The 22,522-nt window shown below is 35.2% G+C and overlaps 1 protein-coding gene across 9 annotated transcripts; it reads right to left on the bottom strand.

Annotated features, from left to right (window-relative positions):
- Positions 1–10,411: 10,411 nt before the first annotated feature.
- Positions 10,412–16,312, bottom strand: LOC127261760 (protein THYLAKOID ASSEMBLY 8-like, chloroplastic). Of its 9 annotated transcripts, none has more exons than XR_007840989.1 (6): positions 15,964–16,312; positions 15,082–15,430; positions 13,831–14,217; positions 13,174–13,281; positions 10,967–12,481; positions 10,412–10,869 (listed from the first exon to the last, which is right to left on the bottom strand). XR_007840989.1 is itself a non-coding variant. In XM_051290131.1 (4 exons), the coding sequence occupies exons 1-4, from the start codon at positions 15,964–15,966 to the stop codon at positions 13,252–13,254; spliced, it is 747 nt and encodes a 248-aa protein (XP_051146088.1). In that variant the 5' UTR covers positions 15,967–16,312; the 3' UTR covers positions 12,804–13,251. The 9 variants fall into 9 exon arrangements, 1 of the variants encoding a protein (XP_051146088.1); XR_007840985.1 differs by having other exon boundaries at positions 10,967–12,501; positions 15,082–15,408; XR_007840982.1 differs by having other exon boundaries at positions 15,082–15,408.
- Between the last annotated feature and the right edge of the window lie 6,210 nt (positions 16,313–22,522).

Below are 22,522 nucleotides of genomic sequence, written 5' to 3'. Positions count from 1 at the left end.
TTGAGGTTTGAGATTCTGTTTTCTCTTGAGTTTCTATGGAAAAGATGGATGTACATATTCCGATCAATGTTGTTTTGTCTGGAGATAATTACAGTTTGTGGGCACAATCGATGAAAAGTTTTTTGATAGGTCGGAAATTGTGGCGAATTGTTACGGGAGATATAGTTGCCCCCATTGCTCCAGTCTCTATAGGAGAAGTTACGCCTACCGCCACAGTTGTTGAATCTTATATTGAAAAATTGGAAGATTGGGATAGTAAAAACCATCAAATTCTCACTTGGTTGCGCAATACTTCCACTCCGGCGATCCATGTTCAGCTTGCCCAATTTGACACTGCCAAGGCAGCGTGGGATTTCTTGGCAGTCCGCTTCCGTGCTACTGGTTTGGCACATTATTATCAGTTATGGAGCACTCTCCACGATCTAAAACAGGAACCAGGACAATCTATCAACGACTTCCTTGCCCAAGTGCAACCCCTTTGGCATCGGTTGGATCAAGCAGAGATCAGTCCTGATCATCTTCGCCTCATTCAGGTCTTAATGGCTTTGCGTCCAGAGTATGAGGCAGTTCGTGCCTCTTTGTTACATCGGCATCCACTTCCTACCTTGGATGCAGCTATTCAGGAGATTCTGTTTGAGGAAACTCGTCTCCACCTAGCTAAGGCTCCTCAGCTTGACTCTGCTCTTGCGGTCACTGCCCGAACTCCTACTCAGAGTCGTTCTCATCGTTGCAAAAGATGTCAGTCCTCTGATCATGACTTCGGTCATTGCCCAAAGGTGGAGTGTCACTACTGTCATGTTTTAGGCCATACTATACAGTATTGCCCCACTAGACCACCTCGCTCTGGAAGTAGTAACTACAAGCCTCGGAATTCTCGTGGACCTCAGTCTGGTACCTCCTCTGTCACAGCCTCTGCTGCGCCTGCGCCTGCGCCTCCTACGATTCAGGACCTGGAAGCTCTTCTTAAACAGGTTCTATCTTCCAATACCGCCATGTCTACCACATCAGGTAACTCTCCTTGGTATTTTGATTCTGCTTGCAGTAATCATATGACCTCTGATATACGCCTTATGACCTCCACATCCACCGCACCATCCTTACCCCCTATCCTTACTGCCGATGGTACCCATATGCGCATCACCCATACCGGACATACATCCACCTCATCCTTATCCCTCCCTGACACATATTGTATCCCTCAATTAACCTTAAATCTGATTTCCGTTGGTCAATTAGTTGATCAAGGTCTCACCGTGTTATTTTCTTCTACTGGTGTGCAGGTTCAGGACGCGCAAACCGGGCGGACTCTTGGGAAGGGCCGGAAGACGGGCCGCTTATTTGAACTTACGTCACTTCAGGTCCCTCGTCCCTCTATCTCAGCTGCCACCACCTCTACACCATCCTGCCTTCAGTGGCATCGTCGTCTCAGTCATGCGTCTTCCAATAAAGTCAGGTCCTTGATTAGTCAGGGTAGTTTGGGTTCTGTTAAGTTTGAGTCTTTTAATTGTGTAGATTGTTCGTTGGGAAAACAACCTGCTCTGTCGTTTCCTCATAGTACTTCCATTGCGGATACTCCATTCTCTTTAGTTCACTCGGATATTTGGGGACCTTCGCCCACTGTGTCTATGAATGGTTCTCGTTATTTTGTGATTTTTATTGATGACTATTCTCGTTTTACATGGATTTACTTTCTGCGGCATCGCTCTGAACTTCCATCTATTTATATGACCTTTGCTAAAATGATACATACCCAATTTTCCTCTACTATAAAAACTCTCCGCACAGATAATGCTCTTGAGTATACTGATACATCATTTCTTAGTTTCTTATCTGATCAAGGTACTGTTGTCCAACGCTCCTGCCCATACACCTCTCCACAAAATGGTCGCGCCGAACGCAAACACCGACATATCCTCGATACAGTCCGCACCCTTCTCTTATCAGCCTCTTGTCCAGATCGCTTTTGGGGAGAAGCCGCACTCACCGCTGTCCACACTATAAATCGTGTCCCTTCCTCTATCCTAGGTAATGTCAGTCCTTTTGAAAGACTATTTAATCGTACCCCTGATTATAGTCTTCTCCGCCCTTTCGGTTGTGTCAGTTTTGTCCTCCTCCCTCCTCATGAGCGCACTAAGTTAGAACCTCGCGCTCGTCTGTGTTGCTTCCTGGGCTATGGGTTAGAACATAAGGGTTATCGTTGTTGGGATCCTATTTCCAATAGGCTACGTATTTCTCGTCATGTCACATTTTGGGAGGATACCAAATTCTCTTCCTTGTCTCACTTCCGAGTCCCCTTTGATCGTTCGTCTCCGTTCTTTACCTTGTCCTCTCCACCCCTATTCCCTTCCAGTGACACGGCTCCGTCTCCATCTCCCGCTCCTGACGCTGTCTCGGTTGCGCCTCCTGAACCGCAGCTGATCCCCGAGCCTACTCTTGCTCTCGACTCCGATACATCACCACCACCAGAGCCTGACACGGCTTCGATCTCAGCCCCTGATCCTGGCCCTCGTCGCTCCACTCGGGTTAGTCACCTTCCTACTCACTTACTTGATTATCACTGCTTCTCTGCCACCTTGTCCCATCATGAGCCCAGGACCTTTCGTGAGGCGTATGCGGATCCGTTGTGGCGGCAGGCTATGTCTGAGGAGTTGCAGGCTTTGGAGAAAACACATACGTGGGATATGGTTGATCTTCCCCCTGGCAAGAAACCTATTGGCTGCAAGTGGGTATTCAGAATCAAAACTAACTCTGATGGATCTATCGAGCGCTACAAGGCACGTTTGGTAGCCAAAGGCTACACCCAGCAGTATGGTATCGACTATGAGGAGACATTTGCCCCGGTTGCTCGTCTCACCTCTGTCCGCTGTCTTATCGCCATCGCTGCCGCTCGTCGGTGGCCCCTACATCAGCTTGATGTCAAGAATGCGTTCTTGCATGGTGATTTATCCGAGGATATCTACATGTCTCCTCCTCCTGGTTTTCCTACCTCTTCCAAGGTATGCAAACTTCGCCGTGCCCTATATGGTTTGAAACAGGCACCTCGAGCTTGGTTTTCGAAATTTAGCTCTGCTCTACTCCAGCTTGGCTTTACTTCTAGTGATCATGATTCGGCTCTCTTCCTTCGACGTGGGTCAGCTGGAATTACTATTTTATTGCTTTATGTGGATGACATGATTATTACGGGAGATGATGCATCAGGTATCTCCGAGTTGCAAGCTCATCTAAACCGCCACTTCGAGATGAAGAGTTTAGGGCCTCTTCGGTACTTCCTAGGACTTGAGATCTCCGACACCTCCGACGGATATTATCTCTCTCAAGCCAAGTATGCCTCCGACCTCCTATCCATTGCCGGTCTCACTGACTCCAAGACTGCTCCTACACCTCTTGATTCTGACTGTCGTCTTACTCCGATGGACGGCGTTCCCCTTGATGATCCGACTTTGTATCGTCAGCTAGTGGGAAGTCTCATCTACCTGACTGTCACTCGACCGGATATTGCTTATGCCGTCCATATCGTCAGTCAGTTTATGTCTGCTCCTCGGACGACTCACCATTCTGCTGTCCTACGGATTCTCCGGTACGTCAAAGGTACCCTGCTTCATGGACTTCATTATTCCGCTCGATCCTCCTTAGTTTTGACCGGGTATTCCGACGCTGATTGGGCGGGAGATCCCTCTGATCGCCGCTCGACCACAGGGTTTTGCTTCTTCCTTGGCGACTCGCTTATTTCATGGCGCAGCAAGAAACAGACGGTTGTCTCCCGGTCCAGTGCAGAGTCTGAATATAGAGCCCTTGCCGATACCGCTGCTGAGCTTCTATGGCTTCACTGGCTTTTGGCTGATCTTGGAGTGCCTCAGCCCTCTGCCACTATTATCCATTGCGACAGTCAGAGCGCCATGAAGATTTCGACAAATGATGTCTTCCACGAGCGTACGAAGCATATTGAGATCGACTGTCACCTTGTACGTCATCACGTTGCTCATGGAAGCATCTCCTTGTCTCCTATTTCCTCTGCTGATCAGACGGCCGACGGATTCACCAAACCTGATACCATGTCGGAAGCTAATAACCGTCTCACCTAAAAGCTCGAACTTTTAGGTGAGACGGTCATTAGCTTCCGACATGGTATCAGAGCCTAGGCTAGGTCTCGAGTTCGAGTCCCGCCCGTCCCCATTTGTGGCATATGCATGTGCAAGTTTCGCAGACCCACTTGCACCTGAGGGGGCGTGTTGAGGACTCCCGTTTGCGGGATATGTAACTAATGGCTTAGTTTTCCTAACAAGTTCGAGCTTTTAGGTGAGACGGTCATTAGCTTCCGACATTATTCAAATGTATCACTCAAAAAATTGTTGGTGGCATTCTTGATCGTAGTCATTTCAACCGTTGGAATTTGTTCTTTTTGATATTTTTTTATTGGTGTATTGACATCGTGTTATTCTATTATCATGTTAGGTATAATAATGCACGCGGACATTATATCATGCAAAATATTTTTCTGCAAAAACAATCTAGTTATTAATCGCCCATGCAAAATATTTTTTTTCGGACCACGCATCTTGCTAATAGTTTGCACAAGAATAACCATTTAGGATAAATTCCATCGGTTAAATAATATTGCTATTGGTTCCAAGCAAACCAAAATACGCATACTAAATCCAAAAATTGTAATACGCAGCTTCTATGTATTATTGATGGCTTTCCACACTACTAGTTGGACAATTTTTTTCATTTTCAGTGATTACAATCTAAACTACCAAACATATTTGGAAAACCACAACTTTCACCGATATATAGCAATTGTTGAGTATCAATTTCATTAGGAATTTAGAGATAGTATTATGAAAATATCTCAACAACTGTGCAAAAAAATCTTTTAACTCATTCAATAGTGATTGATTCGTCGATTATTACATACTCGTCAGTGGAATATGGTGGTGTACCATCGGCTAGTACCTGGGATTATGTTGTTGCTTTTTGGAAAATAGACAATTCAAGCCTTCTAAAATCATTCAGTCGTTACATGAAATAAACTCATAATCTTTCACTACATCAGGAATTCAAATAAATAAATTTCAAGACATTTGAAATCGTCTTCAAAATGTTTACTCACTATACAATGGATTATATGAAAAATAATCATTAAATAATCTTAAATTTGCTTACTCACGATCTTGATAACTCTATACCAGGAATGGAATCACAATGGATTGGTCGTGGCACGTCAAAATATTGTCGAAAAATATCACTGCTATCTATCTAATATTCTATTATTGCTTCATTTGCAACAATTGAATGTATAAATAAGAATTATTGTGGATCTTCTTATGAGAAGATGTAACCAATACTAAATTCATATTTAATCTAAAGTGATACTAATTATAAATAAGTAAGAAATTCACTATTTTTTTTTTCATGTCTGCCCATCAATTTATGGGCAACATAATATTTCAATCAACCACCAACTACTTAAATTAATTAGGCAAAATAGCATATTATTGAATTTGCTGAAAACCCCCTCTGGTTCTAAAACTCCAAAAAACTTACTTGTGGTTTGTACAACGTGGCAGAAAAACACCCATCCATTAGGACTTAACGGAGAGTGTCTCTCACGCACTTCAAATACGATTTTGGGTCCATAAAGTGATAAATCACTCTATAAAGTTACTAAAATGACCCTATAATTTTATTATATGCATTTTTCTCTCATTCTCCTTCCTCTTCCTCTTCCCCTTCCCCTTCCCATTCTCATTCCCCCTTTTCTCTTCTCTTCTTCCCCTTCTTTTATTTCTCCGTTCCAGCTCACCCCAATTCACATAATAGAATAAATTTGAGCAAAAATTTTAATTAAATTTAAAGCACATCATGAGACTCGAATTGTTGCAACCTAAATTCAACTTGAAAATCAGAAACTTCATACGTAATAAAAACCTTATTCAAAATCGGGCAATGATATTATGTATGAAACAGACATATTTTTCTCAAAATTTCTCAAATTGGATATGTTTTTTCTCAAGATTTGGGGTAAACTTCAAACTCCCCAAATTCAAATTGGTAAGGGTTTTAATCGAATTCAAATGATTACAAAAACAATTAGATTCTACGATTTAGCCACTCGATCTATGAATCTAACAAACAAAATCGATAATCAATTTCCTAAATTGAAATGAAACTTTAAAAAATAGAGGTGAAAAAAATGGAGAAAAAGAAAGAGAAAAGAAGAAGAAAATGAGGCGGACAACGGAAGAAGAAAAAAAATGAAAAATTAAGAATATGTATGTATCTTTGTATGTTTATGTGTAAAAAAAGGAAGAAATGTAGGTTAAAAGAAAAAAAAAAATAGAGAAGAAGAAAAAAGAAAAAAAAAAAAAAAAGAATATATATGTATGTGTCTATTTTTATGTGTAAAAAAGGAAGATACAGAGGTGGAAAAAAAATGGAAAAGAAGAAGAAAGAAGAAAGAAAAAGAAACTAGATGAGCAACAGTGTGTATGTGTGTTTGTTACGTATGTATATCTATGTAAATGTGTGTGTATGTATATATGATAAAAAATAAAATAAAACTTGATCAAACTTAGAATAAATAGTCAAAAATAAAAAGCTTTCAGGGGTATAACGGTCAAACAATTAAAAATTTAACACTGTTAATCCAATTTTGAAATGAGGGGCGTCACAAGTAGGTTTTATGGAATTTTAAGATCATTGGGGATTTTCAGCAAATTTTAAAAACCACGGGGAAATTTTTTGCTATTTTGCCAATTAATAATTATTTTGCATTCAATCTAGCTTCCAACCATCAATAATATATACTCCCTCCGTTCCAATACAATAGTTTTGTTTACTATTTTTGTCCGTCCCAAAATAATAATTTTATTTCCATAAATAAACATATCACTATATAACTACTCTTACTCTTTCACTATTATTACACAATTAGCACTACATTTTACACTAATACACTCACATAGGCAAAAATATCTTTTACATATACTTTTTACCCACTATAATATAAATATTCTTTAAATCTCGTATCCAATACAACCAAGACTATAGTTTCAGGACGGAGGGAGTATTAATTATTGTTGCATTTAATACAACTTCCAACTACTAACCACCAACTATATGAATTAATTATCATTGTATTCAATTCAACTTAAACTACTAACTATAAAATACATGAATTCATTATTATTGTATTTAATCTAACTATCAATCATCAACTATATGAATTAATTACTACTCCCTCCGTCCAATTTCTATTGTTCTAAAGTATATTTGCACGGATTTTTAGGTGATTGTCTTTTTGTTATGAATTGACAAATTTGCACTTAATTGAATGGTAGAGATTAAAAGTAATAAATGAATGAAGCGTAAAAATGTAAAATTTGTGTTTAAAAAAAGAAATAGGACAATAATTGTTGGATGTCCCAAATAGAAAAGTAAAACATTAGTTCGTGGACGGATGGAGTATTATTTTTAACCCAATTTTCAACTACTTCATTAATTGTCCAACATAAAAACTCATGTCAGTTTCTCCTATAAATAGTGGTATTTGTCATTTACAAACACTACCACTCCATTGCGTTTTTATTTTTTGTCTTATGGTGCGACTTCATTACATTTTTTTTATTCTTTTTCTTTTAATTCATTTTTTTTATTCTTCTTTTGCTTTTAATTCCACACCGCATAAATATAATAGTCATGTTTAAATGAGCTTTTGCATACAGTGATGAGGAAAATTATTGTGTAGCATTTTTTAGTAGTTTACTCAAGATGCAACTACGGGTAGAGGTCAATCAAAGGAAGCATTTTGGAAATGAATTGTTGTTGAATTCACCGAGCAAATCAAGAAAGATAGCGAGTCTGAGGTTGCCTACACTCGTACCTTGAAGTCGTTAGATGGTTGATATTCATTGATCTAAAACCATGTATTAAATATACGAAAGTTTTGAAGAAGAGTGTAGCATTTTAATTTGATACGGTAAGTAAATAAATATAATTATTTTTATGCAATTCTTTCCTATCAAGATATTTTATGACAAAAGACATGTTAAAAAAGCATTCATCGAAATCTAGAAAATTATTTAAATTTGAGCACTTTTCGAAATTAGGAGTAATCTAGGAAAATTTAGAAACCATAATGAAGTAAAAAATTTCCATAAAATTTCTTGACAAGTTTTCTCTGGTCACGTGTTATCATCGTAGTAGAATGCTATATTTGACTCTCTTTGGCTTTTAGAATTTAATATGAATTCATCCGATGAAAATGTTAATGGTGGATTGTTTCGTTTGAATAATAACCTTGATGACTCTTATTATGAAATGGTCCTCTACAATATTTTCATTGGATAACTTCATAATAAATGTCAGAAGCTCAAAAAATTCAAATATAGCATTCTCCTGCAACGATGACACATGTAACCAGAGAAATTTTATGTAAATTTCTTGTTATATTATGGTCTTTATTACTCATAATTTCAAAAATGTAATCAAATTGAAATCATTTTTCAGACCCCGATCAATGCTTCTTGAGCATGTCATTTGTCATCATTATCGACATGAAATAATAAATATCAAATAAAATATTTTGATATAAAAGCACTCCATAAAAATAATTACATGTATTTACTTACCGTATCAATTTCAGATGCTACACTTTTCTTCAAATCTTCTGTATGTTTAATACAACTAAGAAATAACTTACCATGGTTATGGATCAATGAACATTGGCCCTTTAACGATTTCAAGGTACGAGAGTAGGCAACCTCAGACTCGTTATCCTTTGTTTTGCCCATTGAATGTATCAACAATTCATTTTCAAAATGGTTCCTTCGATTGATCTTCACCCGTAATTGCATCTTGAGTAAACTAAAAACAAATATCACGCAATACTTACTTTTCTCGTCAGTATATGTAATAGCTCGTTTAAACATGACTTACATATTTATGCAGGGTGGAATTGAAAGCAATGAGAATAAGAAAATGTAATGAATTCAGCAATAAGAGGAAAAAAGAATGCAACGAAGTTGTAGTATCTGTATATGGCAATGACTACTATTTATAGAAGAAATTGACAAGAATTTTTATGTATGACAATTAATAAAGTAGTTGGTTGTAGTTTACAGAGGAAAGTTGTACTAAATGCAATAATAATTAATTCAAGTGGTTGATAGTTGAAAGTTGAATTAAATGCAATAATAATTAGTTCATGTAGTTGATGGTTAGTAGTTGAATTAAATACAACGATAATAGATTCATGTAGTTAGAGATTAATAATTGAAAGTTTGATTGAATGCGAACTATAATCAATTCATATAGTTGATAATTAATAGTTGAAATAATATTGAATGCAAAATAATATGCAAAATAATTCATTCAAAATAGTTGGTAGTTAATTGAAATATTTCATCGCCTATAAATTGATGGCTAAACAAGAAAAGAATCAAATAGAGTATGAATTTCTCTTACTTATTTATAAATTGTATCACTTTATGTTAAAAATGAATTTTAGTGTTAGTGGCATTTAGTTTGATATGTAGATATGATTTTTTCCGACGATGTTTTGCCGTGCCACGACCAATCCACATTGGTTCTATTTTAGGTGATCAAGTTATCAATTATCAATTGTGATAGTGAGGAAAAAAATATAATTATTTAATAGTTATTTTTCATCTAATTCATTGTGTAAGTCAACATTTCAAGACAATTTCAAATGTCTCAATTTGTTTATTCAGATTTTTGATACAATGAAAAATCATGATTGTGTTGCAATCATGCACCGACGAAATGGTTTGGGAAAACTTGAATTGTCTACTTTCCAAAAAGTAATAATAATATTCCAAGTGCTAGCCTATGCTATATTAGCGAATTCCACTCACAAGTATATAAAAATCAACAAATCAACCACTATTGAATGTGTTAAAGAATTTTACCGAGCAGTTGTTTAGATATTTTCATAATATTATCTCCGAGCTCCTAATAAAAAGGAGATTTTCAACAATTTCTCTTTCACAAAGATATTGAATAATTTTAATTGCATGCACAAAAAATGAAAATAAATATTTAACTGGTTGAGCCGAACAATATACAAAACATAGTGAAAAACCATCAATAATCCCGGTTGAAAAACCCGCATATCAAAAATGCTATCGACAGAATAAATAGATAGACGAAAATGAAAATATGGACACTGTAAGTAAAACGGAAAAACTACATTTTTATCTACATTTTGTATAAATATTGGTTCAATAATATAAAAATTTCCATTTATTTAATTTAAAAAATATTTATTAATCGTTATGATCAAATAATAAATTTAATTTATCTGCATATTATTTAGAATATTAATAATATTATTATAAAGGAATTATAAAAACAGTAAATTTATAGATAAAATATGAAGAAAATATTCTAAGCTTAAAATGTATAGAGTGATTGGAAACGAATTACTATAGCATATCCTGTAAAATAGAGAAATATATTGGTACTCCTGCAAACATAAAAAACTGGTTGGAGATGGACTAATAGCTAATACTAACATCTTTGTATTATTTACAAGTCGCCCCTTGATCTTATTGTAAATGTTAGAACCTTACTCGATTGTTCATAGTTTCTGGTTAAAACTAAACATATTCGCTTACCACCTGCACCAAAATTACTCACAGCAGTAATTCCAAGCTTTACCTGCAATAAGTGGATTAAAAAATATGATTCAATGAAGTTCTCAAAAGCTAATGTGATCAAATTTGATGTTTGCTCCATTTGGTCCTCCAGCCCCCGAATATACTCCAACCGGACATCAAAGATCACAGGGCTATTGGGCGCCACCTGGGATCTCCCGGGAGCTGATGTGAGGCCTTTAGGATATACCAACTGATTGAACAGAATTGAAATTTGAACAAACAACTACTAACTAAAGATCTGGCAAATTAGTTCAAAATGTGAAAGAAGTTGGTATTTGCATACTCACCGGTCCTGTAATGTTGAGCCGACAAAATGAAACCTGTGAGTGCTGGTATGGTATGGTATGGTTGAAGACAGAAGGAAGAGGTAGCAGGATCTCGCCTGACCAGCACCGACCCTGAAAATGTAAAGCTGCCCTTTCCCAGCAAACTACCAATTTCGAAAAAGATGGAAGGTAGAAAAATTACAACAACAATGTACATAGTAAATACCATATTCGACCAGAAGGAACCATGGCAACATAATTTGCAGACGCATTTCTAAGATTGGGCGAGGCTACATCTTTTAGAAAAAAAAAGACCCTATAATTATCGAATAGTATTAAGTTTAACAATTGATATTGGCTGTTGAAATAACTGGTGCTAAGAGATTAATGATATTTTACTGCTTCTCTTTATATTTACACAAATATCTAAACAGAAATGTCTCACAATCTTCGTCAAGAGAAAGTAAAATCACATTGGAACCTATAAAATTGGACCTTTGAGAAACAGCTTCAAGTTTCCAGACAAGTTAACTGCAGAAGCATGTAATAGATAGTGAAATATTAGACTCGAGTAGTGAAAAATCAGTTGACGAAGGCTCTAAGCGCTAGTTGTTATAGCATATATGCATGAAATCCAACGGGAGGGGTAGGTCCGCCTCCAATTTTGATGTCCTTGTACTGCAAACCTGAATCAGTAATCACCATAGGTACCTTGAAACATAGGCAACTATTACAGTCAGCTAACATACTGATTATTGGAATCCAATTCATCGGTTTTAGCCGTAATGTTAGTGTCTCTTCTAAATCCCAAGTAACAATAAACTATTAAGATGCTTCAAATGCTGTGATATTTCCATAGCCATGCTGAGTTTAATTAGTGCTCAGAATTTGTAGGATATTTGAACGAGGGGATGACCACTCGACGATGGTGCATTGAAGAAACTATGAATATAACTACCTAATGCAGTACAATATACGAGTGTAATATTGGGCAGCTGAAAATAATAAATCGAATAAAATTTCAGAGGATGAAAAAAACAAAGCAACTGTTTTCAGCAACCTTCACAATACATGAAATTATAGCAAGTAAATAAGTGATTTGAAACATTGTGCGTAGACAGACAGCATGGAAAAAAGGTGGTCCACCATCACTATAACCATAATCTTGACATAATAATATTCAGGGATTGCTCATGATAATATAACTGGCAATTGTTAAAATTCTTAGAAGTTTAGGGAGCTATGTAATCTCACTGTACATCTTCAAGCTCATTGTCACAGGCATCATCACATAACTTTGGCTTATCCTCTGGGGGGAATCTAGCTGCTTCAATGGGATTAGAGCTACCAAGGAGACTTACAAGTCCAAGTCCTTAGGCTACCAGCTTTCTCCGGATCATGCAATTACAAGCACCCTATCTCTCAATAGTCTTTAATTCTTGTAATCTAAGTTTTTTATGCGAGACTTTAATCCAACTCTAACATGAATTTTGCAGTTTCTTTGAGAATAAGAACCCATTTTGCCAAATGGACAACCTAAAACAAACAAACGAGACCTAATTCCTGAGTTAACATTGAATATAAAGATTTAAATTTCAACCAAAACGATGAAAACAGCAGAGAAAAGGTAGATTTCCTGTGGAAATGAAAATTAATAGAAAACTACTGTCACAATACAGAAGAAATCCAATAAAACTAGAGAAGAAACATAACCAAACACTTATGCGAGCATATCCATCTGTTATTCAATGCATTAAAGCAATCATACGTACAAAATTAAAAACTGTGTAGCTAGCTATGCACTGAGTGGAGTAGTAAAGAAGCTGAAGCCATGATCTTCCCTCCTTCCTTCCTTTGCTTTCAGTCCATATGTGTTTGGTTGTGTTTTGGTATTTTGAGATAACAAAAAAAAAATGGATAGAATTATAGAAATACATTTTTTATGTGATAGAAATAAGTGCTTAATTTGATGTTTTGAACAAAAAATATATTTTAGTGAAAAACATGCACTGATGTGATGTGTTTAAAGGAGAAAAAATGGGTTACCTTAGAGAAATAGTGATGATTGTATTGTGAAAATAGAACCAAGCACATGAATCTTGTTATAAAGAAAAACATCACAGAAACAAGAGCATATGCTTCAGTGCATCCGAGGACAAGAAAACAATACAAAACAAACATTTCACATTCTAGGCTTAATCAAGATATTATCTATTCATTCAAATCACCTGTTGTCATTGTGAAAAGGCAAGGTGTTTGCTTTGCTCCAAGAGAGAATCCGAAATATAATAACTGCCCATATTCCATCAAATGATGACCAAGGACTTTCGCTTCGGCTGCAACCAGACGTATAACTCGAATGAAAGGATGCAACATTAATAAGCAAGAATTTTGATATGTAGTTTCTGTGTTCAGATGAAGATCTAAGAAATTTTCACAATTTCATTACAAAAATCCATATTTTAGAAAACAGAAACTCTAACAGAAGCCGTCTGTAATAAAGATTACTTTGGTAATCTATCAAAGAATAAGAATAAGAAAATACTATACTAATGAAGCTTTAGCAAAAACACACAAATATTTCCATCTATGATCTAGCAAGATAAGCATCAAATTTAGTGTCCTAAGCTATTTTATGTAATGGATACGTCACAATAATTTGCCGAATATTTCTTCTAACTAAGAGCATCACATTCATTAACAATCAAAGAATATTCCACTGACCCTATACATTGTATTGAGAAACTAAACATGATGGAAACAAAACAATGAATCCAGCAAAGTGAAACACCAGCTTCAATGTATAATTACTTGGAATAATTCATCCTATCTAAGCAAATAGGAACGTAAGAAAATTGTTGATAAGAAAGGTGTGAAACACTCACAAATTTTCTTTCAACTTCTTCGAGAAACTTCTTGGGGTTATCAAAATACTCAGCACACTCCTCCTTAATCTGTTCAGAAAGAGCTTCCTCACCCGCCTTTTCTAGATTCCTTATTAAAATGGTCAAGGTTAACTTATCTGGGACATAAGCAGAGGCTTTCATCAGCTCGTACGTATCCATTGCTTTGCTCACCATGTCTGCTCTGAAATATGCTCCAATCAGTTCAGTATATGTCCGAGCATCAGGATCTAATCCTTCACTTTTCATTTCTATGAAGAGTTGTTCAACCTTCTCAATCATCTTCTTCTTGCCCAACATCATTATCATGTCGTTGAACAGAGAGAGATCCGGAACATACCATGGCTCTTTCCTCACAAAATTAAAGACCTGAAAGCTGATGAAATTCAGATGTAATGTGCAAAGTTCAAAAAACTTCACCGTTATGGCACTGTAGCGAACTCTTAAAATGATAACTTTTGTGGTTTTGCGCTTTCAAGACTACGACTAAAAGGGGTGCTTATGATAGCTTCATCATTCACTTCAAACAAACTATTTTCAAATTCACAATTCTATATTTAACCGATTAAAAATATTATTAGACATCACTCCACTCACTAGCCCTTCGGTTAGCTCACCCTCGCAGGATTGCAACCTTGCTTACAATAGTTTCTTAATTCAATTCAAATAGAATATATTTTCCCTGACACCCAACAACTTGTCTCTTTTACATCCTCGAAACAGTACTATATATAATGCCAAATGGAGTTTAAATCACCAAGATTGCTCCCAAACTAAAAAAAGGATTCTAAACATTTTGCTAAATGCGTCTATCCAAACAAGTATAATTATAACATTCGTATGAATCTCCAATCCATCCCTTTCTATTCTTTATTCAAATGTACTCAAGACTCTTATGTTCGAACCCAACTGAAAAGAACAATTCCAATGAGAGATTATCTAGTAGAAGGATTTCAGTCAACAACAGGTTCAAAATCCACCACAGTTCCTTAAACTATAGCAGAAAACTAAACCTAAACATCAGGAATCCTCTCTCGGAAGGCATTCACGAAAAATTCAATATCATGGATTCCAAAATTCATCCTTACAAAGCCCAAGGAGTCAAATAAATGATCAAAAGAACAAGAGACATTAACCGCTAAATCACAACCACCATAATAGTATCTGAAAGAAAGTCAACAAGTGGTCAAAAATCAAAACACTAAAATAGAATAAGAATAGCAAAGACAATACCTTGAGGGCTAAATCAAGCTCATTTTGGCGCCGAAGCTCGGCCAAGGTGTCCTCTAAATCTGCCTTCAAAAGCCTACTAAGCTTGGTGCAAAAGACTTGATCCAGTTTGGAAGAGGAATCCTTGGCTAGTTTCAAGGACTGAACTGCTTGAATAGCCTCAGTGGAAAGTACTCGGCTTCTCCACATAGGCTTTCTCGGCCCGTTTCTTAGACCACAGGTGATTTGAATTCTAGACAACGGGGTCGACATTGGAAACATTCTACGAAAACCCAATTTAGAAATCTCAAGGTGGAAGGTACCCGTGCCCGTGCTCGCCATCAGATCAAGCTTGGATGAAGAAAATCGACTCCTTAATAAATAAATTATGTTTCCTCATGAAACTTCATATCAAATCACTATTTAAGACAAAATCCAAACCTAAAACCCCAAAAGAAACAATTGCAAACAATAGTTTGAAAGAGTTTCACATAATATATGACTAAAATATTGTGCAGCACCAATTCTAGGAAACATACAAAGTTCATAAACTGCGTCTTTCTTCTCCTATTTAAAACTTTCAATAAAACGAACCTAAATCAAAGAGAATATAATCAAATTCACAGATACATCCAAGTATAATAACATAGTCTCTTTAAACGCACTAGATGAAAGCAGTTTCTCTGGTAAAATCCTTACAATAAAAGCGGGGCCAAATATCAAATCACCATAGCCAAAACTAATGTATCAAGTAAGAACGCAGGTAAGAAAGTAATCCTAGCCCAATCGGACAGAAAACTCAAACCGCAGATTAATCACAAAGAACAATAGATTTGGAGCAATAAAAATCTTCCTCGAATAATTAAACACGGACTGTGAAATAACAGGGAGAGATAAAAGAAGTACCATTTTTGCAGATGGTGCTCGGGAGAAAAAAGCTGCAGTTGAAGCTAACTGCGCTATTCCAAAACCCTAATTCCGAGGCGCCGTGGAGACTGCTTATATGCAGAGCACAAGATATAAAAACCCCTAAGCTGTGTTTCTTTTCGGTTCGAAATGGAATTTTTACGGTTCAGTGAGATGAAGACAAAGCCTTTGGCGTGTGGAAGACAGGGAAGATGCAAGCGTAGAAGGCTGAGACGGATGAGGAAGACGCTGATGACGAAGCAGAAGCTGAAGCTGAAGCTGAAGACGATGATGGTGTTAAGGCGAATACAGGACACAGCTGAGGCTGAAGCGGAAGCCAGAGCCAGTGGATTTACACTAACTTTTTTTATATAAAATAAAATATTTTATATTTTTCTTTGCATACATATTTTATTGAATTTTCGAATTATAAAATAAATATTTTAAACACATAATATTTTATTTTCAAATATTCTATTTTTATTTTATCACTGTATCATTATTTTTATATCAAAATATTTGTATGTTATAATACTAAAGGGGAGCAGAATAGTTATAATATTTTTAATTGACTACAAAATTTTAATTTGAGAATTATTTGAATAAATTAAAATATTTTACACTATCAGTTTTTAATATTTCATATATTAGAGATTTTTTAATATTTCATATAGTAGAGATTGATAGATTTATCACATACTGCAAAATTAATGTCTATATATAATATTAGCGGGTCTATTAATATTTTTATAAACAATTTTTAACATTATAATTTAGTTGAAAATTATGTCGGTCAAAAATAAACAAAGTCAAAGTCAAATTTCATCTTGTCACTTTCATTTTAATATAATTAAATTATAAAATAATTTCTCTGTTCGGGATAATTATGTCATATTTTTTATCCATTAACTTATGTATAATTTATTTATAATAAAAAATTTATTCATTCACAAATTTATTATCCTTATTTGAATAAATAATGATAAAATTTGTAACTATTTTTTTATTTACTCCACTATAATATCCTTAATTTATTTTTAAGTTACTCTATCTTTTCATTAAAATACTTTTTCCGGGTAATATAACACAAAAAGTCTGGATAAATTCTAACTGTTGGTTCGCCGTTTCAGACCGCCGGGAACCGTCATCAAATCGAAACCGAGACCTGTTTTCCCACAGTTCTGTTTCGATTTTTCTTTTCTTTGAATCGTAAATAGACGGTTCAATCGACGGTTTTTTTTATTTTTATAATGTTATTATTGTTACTTTAAAATAAATTCTAATAAAAATATTTATATTTTTAATAAAAATATATTTATTTTCTTTGAAAACATTTTCAAAAAACAACAAAAACAAATATTCTGATAAAAAATTCATAATTTTCAATAACTAATAATAAAAATTCTACATATACTATACACCAAAGTAATGCGACTAACTATTTTAAAAATAAAATATAAAATAGTTTTAATTGTACTAATATCAAACAATTATTTTACTAAATATTCGAACAGAAGTAACTAATATGTTCGGCTAGTCATACCGGCTAATAAAATCAATTATCAACTAACAACTAATTGTCAAACACCCTCGAATATATATTTTTTTATCTTTTTAATTAAATTTGATATAAAATTATTAATATAAATTTGAAATAATGAGCTTTTTGGGTTTATTTATAACATAATTTTTCATAAATATTATTTTAAAAAAATACAATATATACACATATCAACACACTATATATAATATATACACTTTATAAAACTCACAGCAGTCAATAATACAGTATAAAATATTAGTAATTTTTATATTTTGATATAATTTTTCATATATCACGCTGTGATGTTTTGTGCATAATACATTTCAACCCGACCCAACTCTTCGAAACCCGGAATCTGTACCCGCGATTCGACCTAATATGGTTTGGATCTGGACCGCCCCGAACCGGTTCTGGAGTCATCATATAAATGTATGTTTCCCCGGTTCGATTGCAAGCGTGATTCATTCTCTCATTCTCACATTACTCTCTGAAACCCTACTGTTCCCGACGCGTCGCGATCGATCTGTGCTTGGTCTTTCCGGCAAGATTGGGCATCGAAGCTTGAGATTCGTCCCCTGCGGTTGTGACTCAGCCTATTCTAAGGTTGTTCTTCGGTTTGATTTCCCGATTCTGCCTTTATGTACTGTTTGTGGTGTTATTTGGTTGTCCGCGATGATTTAGGCTTAGAATCTTGAGATTTTTTTCGATTGGGGTTATAGTCGCATTGATTGTGTGTTTCTGTGGATGTCGATAGGGTTTGGGTCGTGATTGTGTGTATATGTTGCTACACAGTTGAATGTTGGGTAACCTGAGTCCGAACTCCTTCGATTTCGAAGTATATAAAAGATTCGATGTTTTTTGTTTCTTATGTGTTCGATTAATTGTAAACTAGAAGTGTTAGGTCCTTTATTACATCTACAAGTGGTATCAGAGCTATTACAGCTTGTTAGTTTACTGGAATTGTGATTTTCAAGTTCCTGGAGTGAACACCTAGTCCTCTCTGTAAAATCCGAAGGTTTTTTTTGTAAATAATCTCAAGTTTTTTACGAAATCTTGGTTGTTTACTTTTCTGTCAAAGTGAAAACTGATTTTTGAAGTGTTTTTCACTTCCGTAAAGTTTAGATATCCTTGATTAAGACTAAGATAGGCCCTATAGGAGATTAGGACTTGAAATTATCTTTATTTGGTTGATTTGTGTAGTTCCTTGTTGTTGATTCATCCAAACTTTAGTAATCTGTGTAGTAAGTGCGCAGTTGGAAGGATTTTACAGGTTGGAGGCTTTGTATTTCAGAAATAAAGTCAAAGAATAGTTGCGGAGCTTGGAGTGGGTAACATTCCTAACCCTGTTGCGTGTTTTTGTGAGATTTCAGTTTTGTGGTGACTAAGTGTGGCTATTTTAGTCTACTAAGTGGCTGTTTTTGTGATAAATGTGGCTGTTGTTTGTTGTTCTGTCTTGTAAAGTGTTAGTTAGAGCAGTTTGTGCAAATCTGATTGTGTGTTGGGTAATATTAACTGATCCTAAGTTAGTTTTCTCTAGAAACTAACCTTTGGATTAGTTAATATTCGGTTTTTTCTCAGTTCTTAGTGCATTCCTATATGGTAGTTCTTTTTGTTGAGATTTTATAAACCATAAATCTGTTTTTTCAGTGATTCTGTGAAAAATAATAATAATAATAAAACAGATTGTTTTTCTTCTAATATCATGGCTGGTCAAGCATTTTTTAACATACAGCCCTTTGATGAAAAATCTTATTTTGCAATTTGGAAACAAAAGATGAGAAGTATCCTTATAACTCAAAGATTGATAAAAGCCGTAGAACCTGATCAAGCAGTCGACCTTTCTTTTGAAGAAAGGCTTGAGCTGGATGAACTTGTGTCTTCGTGCATTATTTTAAACCTAGCTGACCATGTAATTAGGAAATTTGGCTCTTATGGCTCAGCTGAGGATTTGTAGGACAAATTAAATAATATGTATACTGAAACTTCTCTTCCAAATAGGATACATCTATTAGAGAAATTCTTTAGCTTCAAATTAGACCTTTCAAAGACAATAGATGAAAATCTAGATGTTTTTTCAAAGTTAATTCAAGATATAAAACTTACAGGGGATAAAAATATAGATGATTACAGCTCTATTGTCATGTTAAATGCAATCCCTAGTACATATTCAGATGTAAAATCAGCTATAAAGTATGGTAGGGATGTGATTACTCTTGATGTTGTTGTAAATAGTCTAAAAAGTAAAGAAATGGATTTGCAACTAAATAAAGCTAATAAACAGTCACATGGTGAGGTGATGCATGTTAGGGGTAGATTTCCCTATAGACCGAATAAAAATGGCTATTCTTCCAATAACAATAAGCAATGGAATGAATAATTCCTACAATAGTCAACATAAGAAGAAGTCTAGAAGTAAATCTAGAAATAGATCTCAAACCCCTTCAAAGTATATCAAACATTGTTTTAATTATGGTGACCATTCACATTTCATTAGGAATTGTCCTAAGAAGTATAGAAACTTGAATAACAATAATAACAACTTTAGAAATGGAACAACCCCTATTAATACTTTTCCAAATGAACAAGTAAACTTGATTTCTCATGATGATTGCTTAGGTGAAGTGTTTGTTGTTACTGCTGAGTGTTATAATGTAACTGCTTTTAATAAGTATGAATGGTTATTAGATTTAGCATGCACCTATCACATGACTCCTTTTAAACAAATTTTCAGTGATTACAAAACCCTTTCAAACTGCAATGTGATTATGGCTGACAATAGGGTTTGCAGTGTTAAAGGAATAGAGACTGTTATTCTGAAATTTAAATAGGAAATGTTTTAAAGTTGTGCAATGTGAGACATGTTCCTAATCTGTCAAATAACTTGCTATCTTCTGCTGGTTTGTCTTCCTTAGGACTAGAAGGGTTCCTTAGTAGTATTCAAAGCTGATTTGAGAAATAACATCTATATTGTGACTGTTGTGCCTGTTTGTGAATATGATGCATATGTGAATGCTGTCCAAGACAGCACTGAGTTGTGACATAGGAGATTAGGTCATTTAAGTAATAGATTATTAGAGTCATAAATCTGGATGTTTTGGTTCTGGAAATTTTTCAAATGTGTCATTTTGTGATAATTGCATCTATGGAAAGCATCATAGAGTTATTTTTCCTCAAAAACCCACTGAAAGCAGGATTTTTTCAAAAGATATCCTTGAATATCTTCACTCAGATGTGTGGGGACCTTCTAGTGAACCCACACATGGTGGTAGAAGATATATTTTTACTATAATTGATGATTTTTTAAGAAAAGTATGGGTATTTTTAATGAAACAGAAGTCTGATGTTTTTGAAATTTTTAAAAACTGGAAAATTTCTATTGAAAATCAAACGGGTAAAAAGATTAAGTGTTTGAGAACTGACAATGGCTTAGAATATTGCAACACTTGGTTTGATAGCTTTTGCATTGAAAATGGAATAAAGCGACATAAAACAACCCCTTACACACCTCAACAAAATGGGGTGACTGAGCGGATGAACCGAACTCTATTAGAAAGAGTTCGAAGCTTGCTAGCTTCCTCGGGTTTATCCAAGCGCTTTTGGGGTGAGGCTGTAAATACAGCAGCTTATTTGATTAATAGATCTCCTTCAGTGCCTTTAAAGGGTTAATGTCCCGAATTTAGGTGGAGTAGAAAGAAAATTGATTTTTCAAACCTGAAAGTATTTGGTTGTTCTGCTTTTATACGTGTTTTCAATGATAAACTTGAACCTAGGGCTGAGAAATGTGTGTTCATAGGGTATCCCGAGGGTGTTAAGGGATATAGGTTAGGGTAAACTGTTTTTTTAGTCCCGTAACTGGACCCCTTTATCATTTTAGTCTTGTAAGTGGAGCCTGTCGCAAACTAGTCCCATAAGTGAAAAATTTTCGTTGTTTTAGTCCTCCGGCGCCGGAGATGCCCTCGTGGCTCGCTGGAGGTGACGTGTCCGCCAGGTGTCCCGCCAGGTCAGCGACACCTGGCGGACACGTGGATATATTTATTTTTTTCATTTTTTTCATTTTTCTAATTGGACCAAATAAAAAAAATACAAATAAAATTTAAAATAAATTAGAAATAAGTTTTAAAAAAAATTAAAAATTAAAAAAAAAAATCCACGTGTCCGCCACGTCAGCGACACCTGGCGGACACGTCACCTCCGGCGAGCCACGCGGGCATCTCCGGTACCGGAGGACTAAAATAGCAAAAAAATTTCACTTATGGTACTAGTTTGCGACAGGCTCCACTTACAGGACTAAAATGCTAAGGGGGTCCAGTTACGGGATTAAAAAAAACAGTTTACCCTACAGGTTATGGTTAAACACTAAACCAGGTTTTAAAACTTTTGTTAGTCGGGATATAGCATTTAATGAGAATAAAATGCCCTGTTTGAAGCAAAATCAGACTTTAAATGATGAAAACACTACTGTTAATGGTTCTAATGATATTCAAAATGAGGTGGAGCAAAATCATTATAATTTAGCCAATTTAGAGGCTGAATTACTTGATAATAATGCTTCAAGTGGAATTGATACCGAAACAGCCTGTTCTGATCCAAATTTTAATTCTAGAAATTCAGAGGTTGATCCGGAAATCAATTCTGATGGTGTTAGTGAGGGAGTTGAATCTGGAACTGTTGAAAATATTGATCAAAATCTGGAAAATTATCAACTTGCTAGGGATAGAGTTAGGCGAAATGTAAGGCAGCCCCCTAGGTTGGATGATTTTGATGTTGATGTTACCTCATTAGCTTATAATGTGTTTGCATCATTAGATGGTAATGAACCAAAGTCATATAGTGAGACTATGAAATCAAAACATAAAAATGAGTGGATTAGTGCTATGAATGAAAAAATGAAATCATTAAAGGATAATAATTCTTGGATTTTGGTGCCAAAGTTAGCCAACAGTTCTGTTGTTGATTGTAAATGGCTTTACAAAGTAAAACAAAATGAAAATGGAGTTAGATTTAAAGCAAGATTAG

Source organism: Andrographis paniculata, unplaced genomic scaffold (assembly GCF_009805555.1).
Source record: "Andrographis paniculata isolate CXL003 unplaced genomic scaffold, ASM980555v1 Contig64END, whole genome shotgun sequence".
NCBI classification, from domain to species: Eukaryota; Viridiplantae; Streptophyta; class Magnoliopsida; order Lamiales; family Acanthaceae; genus Andrographis; species Andrographis paniculata.
This window is presented reverse-complemented; position numbering and strand designations above follow the sequence as displayed.

What these genes read in the sequence shown, in the direction of transcription:
- LOC127261760 (XM_051290131.1), bottom strand. An exon ending in AGCTTGATTTAGCCCTCAAG is followed by an intron (nt 14,218 to 15,081) that starts GTATTGTCTTTG and finishes ATCAGCTTTCAG; the next exon opens with GTCTTTAATTTTGTGAGGAA. An exon ending in AAGAAGTTGAAAGAAAATTT is followed by an intron (nt 13,282 to 13,830) that starts GTGAGTGTTTCA and finishes GTCTGGTTGCAG; the next exon opens with CCGAAGCGAAAGTCCTTGGT.